The sequence below is a fragment of the Balaenoptera ricei genome, chromosome 3 (assembly GCF_028023285.1).
Source record: "Balaenoptera ricei isolate mBalRic1 chromosome 3, mBalRic1.hap2, whole genome shotgun sequence".
Lineage (NCBI taxonomy): Eukaryota > Metazoa > Chordata > Mammalia > Artiodactyla > Balaenopteridae > Balaenoptera > Balaenoptera ricei.
Window position 1 is genome coordinate 96,122,948 of NC_082641.1, and position 15,538 is coordinate 96,138,485.

Here is a 15,538-nt window from a genome sequence, read left to right on the forward strand (position 1 = left end):
GAAATAAAGATTCTGTGATTAAACAAATGCCCTTGGTATTGAAGGGCAGGGGAGGTAATTCACCCCAGGGAAAAGATAGTAAGACACTGAATAATTTCCATATGTGACACTTGTCAAATATTTCAAGATTTATCTTCATGAACTTTTAAGGGGTAGAAACTGAGAAGCAAAAACGAGCAGGAAATTCAGCTGTAGCTCACACCTTATGTGTTGCGGAGCTCCCCAAACAGTGGGGTGTCTTGTATCCAAATATGTTTTACTACCTAGTCACCAGGGAGCTGTGCTAATGAGAATTTCTTCCTTAAATTTGCATTTCCTTGTTGTAATGCTAAAATAGCAACTGATTTTCTTTCAGTTTTGGTTTTGAGTGGGTTTCTAGTGAACATCATTTTTAACCACCTACATGTGATGGCACAAAAAATGTACACCTGTGAATAAAATGGGTTTAATTTTGCTTATTGACTTGGTGATGTCACCGATGCGGGGTACTAAATATTTTCATAGCAGTGGGTATTTCGTGGGTCCCTTCCAGCCAACTGTATTTATGGAGGCTGAGCCTCCCCAGTAGAGTCGTACTTGTGGTAGGTAGTTATCTACAATTGACTTTGGGATTTTACAATTTAAATTACCACCTCCACTTAAGAGAACCATAGAAAGCAGGAGGCTAGAGCAATCCATTTGTTTCATTTGTTTAATTGGGAAGACTCCAAAAATTTTAAAGTTTATCCATTGCTTCTTTACTTTTAGCTCCCAAATAATTTCCTTTCATGTCTGAAGGTCCTTAACTGTCTTAGACTCATGGACCCCACTCGCTCTTTCACTGGGAAAAACGTTTAGTGGATGATATTTGAGTTCAGGTTTCTGGTTGTTAACAAATCAAGCAGGGTCTGACCTTTGAGAAAAATAGTGTCTCAGACGGCTTTCTCTGGCTCATTTTGTTATGTAAATAGTGTCCTTAAAAACCTTTCTGCATATACATCCCTCTTGCATATAGCTGATTCACTTTGTTGTAAAGCAGAAACTAACACACCATTGTAAAGCAATGATACTCCAGTAAAGATGTTAAAAAAACCAACCAACCAAACAAACAAAAAAACCTTTCTGCATTTCTTCGGCTTTGAGATGTCTACCGTGAAGCAGGTGGCTTCCCTCATCCACGTGTGCACATTCAGAAACCCCATGTCCAAAGTTAGAAACAGATCAGAGATTAAGTTGAAAGTAAAGTCAAGAAGATAAGACGTTAAAAGTTATTTTTGGAAAATGCCTTCCAAACTTAAAGCTTTCTACTGATATCATGAAAAAGGGCAAATGATTACATCAACTTTTTGCCAGTGGTCACTGCGCAGGATTGAACACACCAGACTTGTCAGTGAGGCCGGGGGTAGTGCAACACTAGAGCTCTCCAAAGGCCTGGAGTTTTAAGCTCCCATTTACTGCTGGGTGACCTTTGGGCAAATGACTTAACGTCTCTGGGCCTCAGTTTTTCCCATCTGTAATGTGGGGTTAACACACTTCATGCCTTACTGTGTAGTTACAAGAATCAGTTTAAATAATGATTAAGAAAGAGCTTAAGTGCTGCAGTTTGCTGGACAAATCTAAAGGTCAGAGGAAGCCACAAACGAGAAATGGTGGGTTAGTAGTTCACCGAGGGCTTAAGAGTAACAGTCATAGCTTCACCATTAGACCCCATTTGCTATAGGTCTCCCAGGGGAGGGATAGACCTGTTCTTTCCAGCTCCAAACCTTCCGCTGTCCAAATGTTGCCAAAGGGTTGCCAAAGGTCGATGAGGCGACATCAGGGAACATGTACCTCTGTTTCAGGACTGCCTATGGGTCCTGAGTTTTGAAGTAAGTAAAACAACAACAGGGGGAAATGTTGAGCAAACACAATGATTATAGACTCCTAGTGGAGGAATAATAATCCTGCAGTCAGCTCCTTGAGGGCAGGGACCATATTTTATATGCATTTATAATCCTAACCATCCCCAGGGCTCTTAGGTCGGACATTTAATAAGTGATTATTAAAGAAATGGGTTTGCAATACATTGTAGAGACATTTTTTAAATGGACTTCTAAATTTGGTGGGTCATCTTTGGAGTGACTATGTATAACCTTGCTTCTGAAATCACAGAAACATATCTCTAATCATAAAACAGAATGTAATCATACTAACATCCATTAGGCAAAAGAATCTATAAAGGTGCTCAGTATGTATTCAAAATAATAATAGGATAAACTGTTTTTAAAAATGAAAAGACATTTGTTCTGGGATAATTCCACAAGAGAGGGTGAGGGTAAATGGATTATTTGTAACAACTGAGTGCTCCAGTAGAATTGACTAATTCAAAACAAATGCATCTTTACAAAGGGCACACAGGGCTGGAGCTGGAGAAACATCATTGCTTCAGGTGTTGCAATTAAACCCTGGGGAAGTAGAGGGCCTTTGTAGGGTGGTATACTCCCTCCCCAGGTTCCCCCACTGTAGAGGGGGGAAGTTGGCTCCACCCTGGGCTGTTGAAATGCCTTCCTCCACCAACCCCTGGGCCTTCTGCTGTCACCAATTGAAAATGGGGCATTAGTAATGAAAACAGTATCTGAAAAACCCTTTGCATTGATTCATTAACCACCAGCTATTTCTCACCAGTCATGAGGTGCTAAATGGTTATTCTTTCCACCTTCCTACTGCAGGAAGCAAGACACACAATGGCTTAGAGATTTCTCTGAAATCATGCCTTAAATTGGCAGAACTGAGAAAGAATAGAATCTCCACTTTTTTTTTTTTCTGAGGTGAGAGAGTTTTCAGATGCTGCTAGAAGGAGGTCTCAGAGGGGGCAGTTTGAAGCTCTTTAGAGGCTGAAGCAATGAAAAGATTATGAACAACCCCGCCCTCCAGGCCCTATAATATGTAATTCAAAATAAGAACAATTACAAACTGCGAAATAAGAGGAAACCCAACACAGTTCTGATTTTTCCTACGATGACTATGTCAATGCACTCTGAAATTTCACACATCAAATTCTTTATTTAAATAATGGTTTTTGGTAGCTCACGGGTACTCTGCTGTTGTCTCTAGTCTGCCCAGGGAGCCCAGCGCCAGGCTCTGGGACAACATACCTCAGAAAAGATGCTCTCCTAACTCAGGGCTTGATGGTGATGTTCTTGGTGCCTTGACTGTCACTCTCCTGGACTAATAAGGTTTTGGTTGCAAGCATCTTGCAGCAAACATTTACTAAGCACAGATGAAAGTACTGTGCTGGGTTTTGGGGAGACAAAGGTGAAGGAGGCACAAACCCTGTGATCCAGTCGGGGAGAAGGTAGGTGCGCACACATCAACTACATCCAAAGTGCGGAAGCGTCATGAGATGCATTGCTTCTACCTAATATGGATGGGCAAAGGCTTTAGGTAGGAGGTGACATTTGAGCTAAGTCTTAAGGGTGCATAGGATGTCAACTCAAGTGGAGACAGCAACAAGAACCAAGGCATGGAGGGGAGGAAAGTGAAGGCTGTGTTCAGTAATGGCCAGTGGTCCAACTTCCTTCTAGTCTCTTAGCTGTAGGCACCAGCCTCTCTGCTGCATTCGCACTTGCTTCTGGGCTTTCACACAGCCTGCTCCCTCTGCCCGGAATATCCCTGCTTCCCTCCCATCCCTCTGATCTTCTCCTTTAGGTCTCAGCTTACATGAGGAAGCCTTCTCCAGCTCCCTCAAGCCAGGTTAGCTCTTCCTTCTATAAGTGTCCCCAGAGCTCTGCACCTCTTTATCCTAAAATCATCACTCTAATGAGACCTGCTCTCTGTGTGTTTTTTACACCTAAACTGCTCCAGACAGCTCCACGAAGGAGAGACTTCCTGCTGAATCCCCAGGCATAAAGGTGCTCAGTAAATAGCTGTTAAATAAATAGTAAATGAATGCATGAATGAATGAGTACTTGCAGGGGAAAAATAGGAGTGAGAGCTAAACACCATTTGGAAGCAGGCTGTGAAAAGCCATGAAAGTCTGAAAAAGATATTTAGAAGACATGTCAGTTTTGGAAGGAAAGTTATTGCTTAATTTACCTGTCATTTCAACAGTCTTCTTGCTTGAGGAAGCTGACCATCGAGTCAGAGCGGGGTTCAGCTTACTCTGTTTCACACTGAATCCATTATTGAAAAAAATACAGGCTTCAAAGAGTCAGTACCTTTGCATCAAAAGCACAGCCAGTCTACTTGAATTTATTATTACTGTTATTAAAATTAAGACTCTGTCTTCAACTGTACTTATCCCCTGCATCATACAGACATACCTGGGAGATGTTATCTGTCCTATGAAAAAATGAAGGCAAACAGACAAAGAAAAAATACATGAAATCTATTGCACCTATTAAAGTAAGTCCCAAGGAAGAGCCCTACCCATCCCCATCCCAGTTACCTTGCTAAGTACGTGAGACCTTAGGCAGCCAGTACCTTGAAATGGTTAAGTGCACACTTTCCTCTCTCACCCCTGTTCACTGGACTGTCTGTTTCAGAGCTGCTGTGATATGATGGATGTGTCTGTAGCCATAGTGAAGTGATTAATAGGCATCTGTGTAAAGCGGACCTGGTGACCACAAAGACAACAAAGCCCCTCTGTGTCCTTTAGAGAAATATGCAAAGGCAAAAAGGAATATGGACATTTCCTCCATCGTCGAGCCAGAGCGGGGTTCGTGTTGGGTCTGAGAGCTAAGAAAGATGGCAAAATACCAAGAAAAGCCCTGGAGTGGGATGCCCTAAAAATAGACTCTTGATTCTGCTTTATAGTAAGACAAGCCTGTAATTTCCTTGAAATCCTCATAACAACTTGGGTGGATGGAATCTAACAACCCAACCTTTCTTGTTTGAAAATCTTATTGCAACAAAATGCCAACCTCACAGTCCTGCAAGGCAGTATGAATGAATGAACGAGTCACGGGCCAAGCACCACCACCGCTGCTAACCACAGAGGGCCTGCTGTAATCCCTATTAAAGAGAGAAAAAAACAAATAGGGGGAAAACCCTAACTGGAGACAATTTATCCTCAAAGCCACACCCCAGCCCACGGAGATGACCACACGGAAAGTGCAGTGGGAGCTCTCTGTGGTTATCTCGGCAGGAAGCAGCCTTCTCCTTGTCTTACTGCATAATGCGAACCAGATGGCTTAGAAATAAACTGAACTGCCAGCAGCTGTGGAAATGGGCTCAGAGTTTATAACTCAAACTTTCCTTTTTCTTTTATTTTCAATTTTTTTTTTTTTTTTTTTTTCTCCTGGCAGGCTGAAGATTAGGTGCCGGGAGGGGCCATGGTCTTCAAGATGGGTATCAAGTTAATGACTGACCATGCCAAAGTAGAGACAGCTTCCTGGCTGTTTAACATCCTCAGTTCAGAAGCTATTTTAAAACTCACAAATTGAAATAATACTGACTGTGGTTGTCTGCAGATGAATCCACTTCCAGTTCTATCACCTTTGAAATTGATACATTTTTTACTTGTTGTTGGGATGCCATCACAGGAGGGAAAGGGAGAGTGCGCATAAAACTTCATTTTCCCCTCTGTGCCAGTGGGAGTTCTGGGTTCACTGTTCCTCGTCTGCTCCACTGTTTTAGACTCGGCACTGCCAGGGGGCGTGCTACACCCAGAGCGGAGATTGAGGTCTAGACCGGGGGTCATGATGAGATCATTTTAAAAAGCCATGCTCTGGAATGTTGATCTGTGGTTCCATGTGTTAGGACTGTCACTGTCTTTGTAAAGGTAATGACTATTTCAGATGGGCAAAGTTTTAAGCAGAATTTGCATGGTTTATCTTCCTTCCTTTTGATGTTTTCTTTCTAATAAGGCTGGAAACCCAACATCTAAATAGTTTTTGAAACCAGACAAAGCATTTCTGTTTTCCAGCTTCCTGGTCCCATCTTCCTTTGCTCTCTTAAGAGGCATCAAAGCTACAAAATAGGGAAGTGGATCTCCTTATAAAATTGTGAAATTCAGGTGATTCTTTGGATTATTTGCAGTGCTTTGATTTTTTTTTTTTCCTCTGCCAAGTGAAGATAAAACAAATACGAGGAAATAGGTTTGTTTCAATACTCCTAAAACTTAAACTTGCTGGAAATATAGTTCTTGGGATCTGGGTTATAGATGGGGCTGGGTATTACTGGTTAAGAACGTAAATCTTGAGGTCGTAAAGACCTGGGTTTAAGTCTTGGATCTATAAGTAACTAGCTGTATGATCTTGGGCATTGTGCAGAACACATGTTAATGCTCAATTAATAATGTAAGGGGAGTGTTTCTAGAATTTCTGACAAGTTACCTGCCTTCTGCATGGTCCCAGATAGGCCATTTTGATGGAACACTTTGGTTGGGTTCAAGTGTATTAGCCAAGAATGGAGAAATAAGGATTTAAAAATACAACAAAATCTTGGAAAGTGACCTTAAATAAGATAGCCCATACAACTTGGAAGGTGTCCTAAATCAGTATTACTCAGCATCCGCATCACCAGGAACTTGTTAGAAATACAGATCCTTGGGTCCTACTCGGACCTTCTGAATCTGAATCTCTGGAGATTGGGTTCAGAAATCTATGTTTTAATATGGCCTCCAGATGATTTGTATGTTCACTAAAGCTTGAGAGGCACTGCCCTAAATGATATGAATAATATTCCAGAAAACAGCATCAAGGTGTTATGCTTTAAAGTCCAACCCCAGACACCACTGAGGCAGTGTATAGCCAGACTTTCAAAATTATTTGTAAAAAAATGAATAAATAGTCTTCCTTGATGTTCACTAAAGTATGACTCTTTAGTGGGTCTCGTGTATGACATTTTCTTGCAGTTGCTGTATTCTGACAAAGAATACAAAATTGATAAGGTTTTATTGGAGAGACAAACACATCCCTAACACTTTCCCTTGGTACCTGACAAAAGCTTGACATATGGCCTAAAATGTTGTACCACTACTTCTGTAACAGAATCAACCCAATATGCTAGAGCCAAAAGCTGCTGGAAGAATGCACATGGTCTCTTTATTTGCCTCAGCATAAAGACAGGGGAATTGCTGATGCTCCCCGTCTCTGTCGCAGGAGCCATCAGGTAGTGGTTGGTACTAGAGAGCCCAGTCAGGACGGGGTCCCAGGGACAGAAGCAGCAGAAGCTTGGTAGGAACTCACTATTGAATACAGCAACCTCCTTTAAAGCTTGCATCACATGTCACCTTGAAATCAACTCCACTCAAGCAATGCACAGCCATCAAGCAACATCTGATAATGATTCAGGGGATCTTTTCCCTTACATCTCCATGATTGGACAAGAGAATAAGAAACTCAGGAAGATTCTTTTCCTTTCTTTTCTGGATGGAAGAAGGGACCTGAGCTCATGTTTCATTCCCCAAATTAAGGTCCTGCTTTGCAGTAATAAAAATGCCTGGTACAAAAGTGCCCTCAGCGGAGCTCTGTGCTTACACATCTGCTGAGTTGAACTGAATGTGCAAATCCATAGAACTACATAAGACATTTTAAGTTACATTAAATTTCTGCTGTGTGCTTTTAAATCATGGAGTGCAAGACCCATCATCACTTACGGTGTATTTATTACCTTAACAAATGTCAGATGATTGTGTCCAGTGTTATCTATTATTTAAGAATAATAAGAGGCTGTAGGACTGGAAACAGCAAGCTCTAATATGTCCAAAAGGTTAGGCATAACGCAGTTTGCTGCCTTATAAATTTCTTGACATCATTTTCCCTTCTAACAAAGCATTGTCAGTGGTGACTGTACTGAACTTCCATTATTTCTGTACAGTTCATACTGGCTGCGCCTGCCTTTAGCGAAGAAATCTAAGTGCAGATACATATTTGAAAAAGAGTGCATCTTTTAAAAAATACAAATTTTAAAAATAATCGCAGTGGGACATTCCTGTTATCCCGTTAAAAAGGAATCTCTTTACAAAGATAACGCCCAATTGTAGACTTACAAGAGCTTAAGAAATACTAATTAAGGATGACAAACCTTCATACGGCCCATAATTAGCTTTCTGACACCGATTAAGAGCTGTGTACTCTATACCCAGTATACGTGAATTTATCCAACTGCGTTTCACTAGTTGACTCCAGGGCCTTTCTACCACTGAAGTGCTGGGAGACTGACCTCTGATAGCATTCTTGCAGGTCTGCTCAGGCCCGCAGTGCAGTGCACGTGCTTTGCAGGACTTCACCTGTTTATTACTTGCACAGCCTGTGTCTCCCTGGGACCAGCGAGTGGACACAGCTCTTCTGTCCTCTTTCTCTCCATGGCAGTGGCATGAATTATGTATTCTGAGCAACTCTTGCAGCTTTTAAGGCCATTCTCATGTATAATGTCAAGAAAAGAGAGGCTGTCCTCAAGAAATTTCCCGGTTTCCACTCTTTTGCCCTTGCTAGACTACTTTGTTGGTGGAGCAGCAAGGTTTGCAAAGTAAAACTTGTGTGTTACAAGCATTTTTTTTTTTTTAAACTCCAAGAAACGAGCCTATCAGAAAGACAGTTTTGAGACAAAGCTAATATTATTTTCCCATTATTACTCATGCTCCAAAATATACGTCGACTCTTCACAATTTTATTGTTAGGACAAAACAAATTTTAGATGAACACAGTGCAGTTGAACCAATTAAAGAGCACATTTTTAACTACACCAGATGTTCAGTTAATACGATCATGCCTAACCTAGTCCCTGTAGTCCTTGAAAGTTCCATTAAGCTGTCAGAAAACTTTGTCATTTGTGTGTGTTTTTGTGCAAAAGATAGGAGGGAATGGAAAAAAAAAAAAGACTGAAGGAAAAGGGTGGGAGCAAAATGAATTCATGTCAAGGGTGATGTGGCTTGAAAAAGTGGCTACAGATGAAAGTAAGTAGCACTTTTAGAAGGTGAATTGATTTTTTTAATACCCCAAGGTTTAAGTTGCTGATTTTAAAAGAAAAAATGAAAGTCTCTAGAATCATAATTTAAGTTCTTCATTTTTTTTTGAGAAAATGATGTTAGGTGAAGAGAAAAAGGTTTAATTGGTATCTCTAGAAAAGAAAATTCAAATATTGGTGTTCAGATTCAGGCAGGCAGGGAGATGAAACAGCTTTCTACATGGCTGACATTTAACTTTTTTTCCTTCTACCCTTTCCGCAATAATCTCATCAAGACCTTCGATAAATTCAGCAAGTTGTCAAGAGGATGCAAAATTAATTAGATCAAATCTACATCTCTGCCCGCGTTGCTGAAAGAACAATTACGGCCGACCACGTGGGCATCCTCCCCACCACACACTCACAGGGAAACTTCCATGTCTTCCAGTAGAGAGCCCAGCACCTGACCTCACAATCTATCATTTTCCTGGGTGCCTCAAAGAAAAGCCAGAGACTACAGATAGATTCCTTTTCCGGCAGGTGATAAAGAAATATTAATTTAGTAAAATAAATGGTGGCACCCTGGATTATATTACCATTTCTTTCTCAGTCTCCCCACCAATTTCAAAATCTGTTCTGGATGAAAAGTCTGCCATGTGCCCTGCACCCCAGTGTTTTAACTAAAGTGATAGAGGAGGCCGAGTCTGGAGCTGAGCTTGCTTGGGGCCTTACCTAGGATAGAGCTCTTAGCTTGGCAAGGATCATCTACAGAAAATGCCAGTGATGTGTGGAAACACACTTCAGATCCAAAATTGATGCAAGATTCCATCTCCCAAGCTTATTGTGTATGTGCAATTAACCACCTAATATGACTGAATAATCAATTTATTATATATCTGTCATCTGTCGATCTCTTGACCTCTGCATTTCCTTCCCTGCCACCCATCTTCCTTCCTATCACCCACTGCTTACAGGTAAAGCCAAAACCCCTTAGCATGACTTTTAATCTCAATTCCCTTTCTGGCCCTTTTACATGCTTCTCTTACTCTCAGATTTCACTCTGCCCCACTGCTAACCAGGATGTCACCTGTGTGTACCCCCTGCTAAACTGCAAGCTCCTTGAGTGCAGGGCTTATGCTGGATCAGATCAGTGTGTACTGTAGCATTCAGCAGAAGCCTTATATGTAGCGCATGTTTGCTGAACGTCTGTTGAATGAACGAAGAAAGAAGTGAACAAACGTTGCCATTTTGCCTTTCTTTGAGTCTAGGGTTATTGTTACCATTATTACATTTTCTCTTAAATTAAATTAACTATTAACTATTATTTTCTAGTGCTCTGATTCCAGTTCATATCCTTCAAAGTCGTGGAAATGAGAAATGAAAACAAACAAACAAACAAAGGCAGCCATATAATTGAAGAAGAAAAATAACCCCATATAGTTTACATAACTGTTGATAAAAACCTGAGGTTAAATTAAAATTAGAAAGAAACAGTAGTTTTAATCATACCCTTGTTTAGGAACAGTTTGATTTCTAAGCCTTTTTCCCTGAAAAGTGGCATTTGGAAGCTTGCTTTCAGTGATAATTTTTAAAATTACTCTAACATATTTCAAACGCATATACAACTTTTAGTGATATTTCTCTGGAATTAAATACAATGATAATATTTTTCACAGAATGAAATTTTTACTTTAATTCCTCTTATATGGGTTATTCTAGATTTTCTAAGAGTTGAAGGGCAAATGTAGGCTAGAGATTAGATCTTATATACTCACTGAAGAAGTTATCAGCAACCTCTTCAATAGGATTGCCAGGTAGCAAATAAATATAGAGAATTCCTGGTTAAATTTCAACTTCAGATAAATAATAATGTTTTAGTATAAGTATGTCCCGTGCAGTAGGTGGGGCATACTTATACTAAAAAATTATTCATGGTTTATCTGAAATTCACATTTAACTGAGCACTCTGTATTTTATGTAGCAACCCTACTCTTCTACCTCCAAATAATGGGCTTCTACTGGTTCCCCATAAATATTCTTCAGACTCACTCTAAACTTTTGGAGATTAAAATAGCTTAACAGAGCATAACAAAAATGATAGTAAGCCTTTACGGGGCAGGTTTAGCACAATTTACAAATTTAAAAATATACTAATGGACTAAATTTCAAGAATTGTATCTTTATCAGCAACAACAGCAACTTAGATGCCAACTTTCTTATGAACTTTGAAAGATACCTTTCCTTTAACCCTCAAAACCAGAAATAGGGAAACTCTAATTCAGAAGCGTTGTTGGAACAACAGCAATCAGTCCCCCATCTCTTAGTGTTCCCTGGCCCTGACGCTGCATGTTCCTACCTGGTTGAGTTAGTCGTCGATTGTTAGGTGGAAGTTGGAGCCCTTTGTCCCCCCCCCCCGCTAGCAGCCCCTTCCCCATCAAATAGAACCCCTCTCAACCCCTTTCTCTGAGTTCTCTTCCAAGACGGTCCTGTTCTGCCATCACATTTTAAAATGGCTGTGATACTATAGGTTTTACTAATAAAAGCTATGCAAATTACCATGGAGTTAAGTTTTTTTTTTTTTTTTAAATAAAGCTCAGGATGTTCAAAAAGAGCCTGAGTTTGCCAGCATTTCCACAAAACTTTTAAATATGAGTCCTGTACCAGATGTACCTCACTTCCCTCATCCTCCTTGTCAAGTGATATATGACTGCTATAATATTGGTACTGAAGGGGACAGAGAAGCCGTTTCCAAGTGCTATGTCCTTGATGTGTTCAGCCAGGTTGTCTTCGGTTGTCTAATATCTTTTTCTAAAAGCTGCCGTGCACCGTTTTGCCTTGTTCACAAAGACAGTAGTGGTCGTAAAGGCTTTTTGGTGCATTTTTGTGTCTTTGCGTGCTTCATCTGTCTCGCAGTTTGATATTTCTTGGACAGGAACTATGTCTATCTCTAGTTTAGCCTCTAACTCCTTATTGGCATCCAATACTGTGCTGTAGAGCCAGTAATAAATTTTGCTTGAAGACGCCTCAGAAAACATTTTTGTTATGTAATGTTACTGAAGAAACGGCAGAGAAAATGCAGTCCAAGTTTAGGAGTCAGGGAAAGAAGAGAATCTTATTTTTCTCCCTTTATTACTGTCATCAGCAATAATTTTCTCTGTAAATCAGATCACCTGCATATGACTTGATAGGAACCAAGAAATCACTTTCCCCATTGGGAGAACTGAGATGCTTTAAAATCCTTCATCCATTAGATTTTAAGCATTGCAGATTGTTAAAACGCAGAAGCTATTGGGCCAGGCTCTGTTACCAAATATACTCTCTTAAAATGGGATTTCCTAGCCTGTTCATGAAGAAAGCCTGGCTCTGAGGGTTTGGGACTCAGAATAGGTAAAGTTTGAAAGAGAGAAAAGGGAAAGAAGGGTCAAGTGTAGGCTACTGCCAAGTCGGGGGAACATGCTGTAGCCCAAGAGTCCTTACAGATCTCAGAAAAGTAGGCGGGAAGCAGAAGTGCTGGAGGTAAACTTTCCCTGGGCCACAATTTGGGAAATAACGAGCTGCAGTCTACACTTGGATGCTCACTGCTGGTCTGGAGAATCATCTCGCCAGGTGCTTAACAAGCCTAGAATGACTAATCTGTTTTTAGTCTAAATCCATTTTACTCTCAATTCCTACTTGACCAAACTTCTCATCCCTAATCACAAAGCTCAGTAGTTGGAAGAGAAATCAGAAGAGCACTAGGTCGTATAACTGCAGTGCTCGGAGCCCAGCCAGAAGGTAGGGCCAGTATTCAGCCTCGTTCTTCCAAATGCCAGAAGCACAGTTTTGGTCTAGTTTAATCATCACTGGACTTTTTAAATTGCTCCAGGCCAGAGTTACCCACACTTTACTCACCAGCTACCAATGCTACAGTTCTGGTGAAATCAATGAGCCTCACTTACCATGTTATTTACTTTTTACACCTCTGTATCCCTATACTTCCTGCATTAGTAGTTACTTAATATTTAATTTAAATTACCTTTAAGGTGCGTTTCAAGTGGAAACTTCATATCATTATCATAAATGGAAAAAAGTGTCACTTTTCATAGATAGAAGGTAACCATAGAAATAAAATTAACTGAAAGCAAAACAATGTTTGTTCCAGCTAGCTCCAGCTGCATGGCAAAGCCCCCAATCTAAAGCCTGTTCTTTCTTCTCAAAAGGATAGTAGCAAGCTTCTGGAGTTGTTAAAGCACCAAACTAGGACTTTTGCCTTGACATAACCAAGAAGACGGAAAGAGAAATGAAAGGGGCATTAACTTTCCACCGCATGATTCAGTATTCCTGAAGGCCATGGTGTCTCTGAGCCATCTAAATCATCTCACGTCAGATGTGACATGTCCTACTTGGAGGCTATGATGGCTTTGAGGAATCAATAATTGACTGTAAAGAGGATTGTTGATAAACTCTATGATTTATACAGTTCCATTCAGGATTGCTACGCAGTGTGGCCAGTATACGCATCATTCTTCACAGACCTTCTGAATCTTACTGGAATGTTATTTCCCAAACTAAAAATTGCTTACAGAATAGCTTGTACATTGATTAAAATATATTCAGCATTTGCTGTACATTTTAGTTTAAATTATTCATTTGATCTCTAATTTAAATTCTGTTTCCACATCTTTTCCTTGTCTGTAATGACATCTTCTTGACTAAATATAATAATGTGATAATATCTTGTTTTAAAGATTTCCCAAAATATATAAGCGTATATATAAGCTCTGGCATTTCCAATCAAATGGGAACATTTTTGTATATATCGACTATTTCATCAGTTTTTCGAGAGCTCACAAGAACTTTAGAAAATAAACTCTGAAGTAGGGGATTTTCTTCTAATCTGAGTTATTCTTGTGTCTTTGTGGCAGTGGTCCACAATTACATTAGACACTTATGCTACACAGCTCTCTTGGCAGATCTGTCCCTGGCTAATTTCCTCACCTATCTTGCAGTCTTCTTGGAAATCAGGTTTTGGAGGATTATTACTTTTGGTCAGAAACAAGAGGCACAAGAGTGGCTATTAATTCTCAGTATTGCTTAACCTAGAAAAGAAAGCTCTTATTTCTTTTGCTGTGGGAAGGGGGGTGAGGGGAGACAAGCCAGATCTAAAAATAAACTGGATTTTCTTTCTTATTCATATGTAATTAGAGCCCCTTTGTAACTACTCATTACTACCTCAATAGTTATAGGATGAATAAATAATATATATTTTTAAATGTGGCAAAACCAAGAAAGAAGTAGCCAGGGCTGCTTCTAATTTATCAACTTGGTGATTAAAGGGCTGGCTGTAGAGGCTCCAGACATCTAGGGAGCCAGAGATAAAACAGGGCAGTTGGCTGTGTTTTTACTAATGAATCTAGGGCTTGAAAGATATCAGGCAATTTTAAAGAAAAGCAGCAAGGACAAGAGATATTAGACAAGGCCAGTAGGGTAATGAAGGACAAGGCCAGTTACTGAGCGAGAAAATTACTTCATTTTCTGTGATAATACTTCTGTGTGCTTTGTAGCTCTCTTCTCACGCTTTGTTAGTATATATATACGTACAGCATCGGAATGCTACCCCCAGTGTAGAAGGAAAGAGCCTTGGAACGTTCCACAGAGGGGCAGAGGGCTTGGGTCTATTATTTTGAAAGGGGGAGGCTAAGAACAATGGTAGCAGAAGGGGGTTAGATTGCAAGGTGAGGAACAGTGCTTTGACAGAACGTGAGGGACGCACAGGATTAAATCAAGACGAAAGACACAGCAAGGAAAAGAAAGAAAAAGACAAGCAAACATACTCTGGAAATGCAGGACTGTTTGGAGGATGAGGTGGGACCAGGAGTGGGATCAACCCAGTGGTGCTCAACATTTCTGCAGAGCAGAGCTCTGGGCTCGTTTGCTCACTGGTCTTTTTTCAGCAGCCAAAATGGAAAGGGCATGGGACACTTGACTCCTCCTCAGCTAGCTGGTCAGCAGACACATTTTCTGCGTAGCGGGGAAATGTGCGGTATTTTAGAAACAGTTCCAGAGTATATTTAGCTCCTAAAGCTGGGGCACACAAATGTCACATTCCCATAAGACAATCGGCCCAGTGAAAAGAGCACCCACCAGAGGCCCGCAGAAACCCCATTAAACTCTTGCATCCCAGGAGGTGCTGCGCACCCGGATGTGACATCACTAAGGCACCCACGTCAGGGAATGGAAAGAAGCGAGGGGATCACAGATTGGGTCAAGTTAAAGGACGTAATCATGAGTCAGAAAAGAAACAAGACTTTTCCAACGGAGTAACGCCATCACCAAGTCATACCACACAGTGCTTGGCAAAACAAAACAAAAGTTCAAAATAAATCATGAACATTAAACAGAAGAACACTTCAGAGCAAAATGGAAATTAAAAATCATAAAAAATCATGACAAAAGGAACATTAAGCTACATTACTTTTTTATTTTTAAAGTTTCTGCATAACAACTCATTGTCATTGCCCTATCAAATACACACGTCATCAGCTGTCAAAAATGAAGCTCAAATTTGACAGGGCAAGGCAAGGAGTTAATAGCACGAGAGCAGTGATCATGTTGAACACCATGCAATCACCTCTGCCACCATTGTTTGACAATTTGTAGACTGCTTCCAGCTTTGTCAATATTCATAATAAGGCCCAAGAGAATGAACAAT

General features: G+C 40.4%; 1 protein-coding gene across 4 annotated transcripts in view; it reads right to left on the reverse strand.

Moving 5' to 3' along the window:
- Positions 1–15,538, reverse strand: part of SEMA6A (semaphorin 6A) — a 127,657-nt gene that overhangs the window by 5,040 nt on the left and 107,079 nt on the right. The window contains exon 18 of one of the 4 annotated variants that reach the window (XM_059916925.1): positions 4,108–4,130. The exons of the other annotated variants lie outside the window; for them this stretch is intronic. Within the exon in view, the coding sequence (XP_059772908.1) occupies positions 4,126–4,130 (5 nt within the window). The 3' untranslated portion in view covers positions 4,108–4,125. Of the gene's footprint in view, positions 1–4,107; positions 4,131–15,538 lie in introns of those variants that run through there. 4 annotated transcript variants of the gene reach the window in all.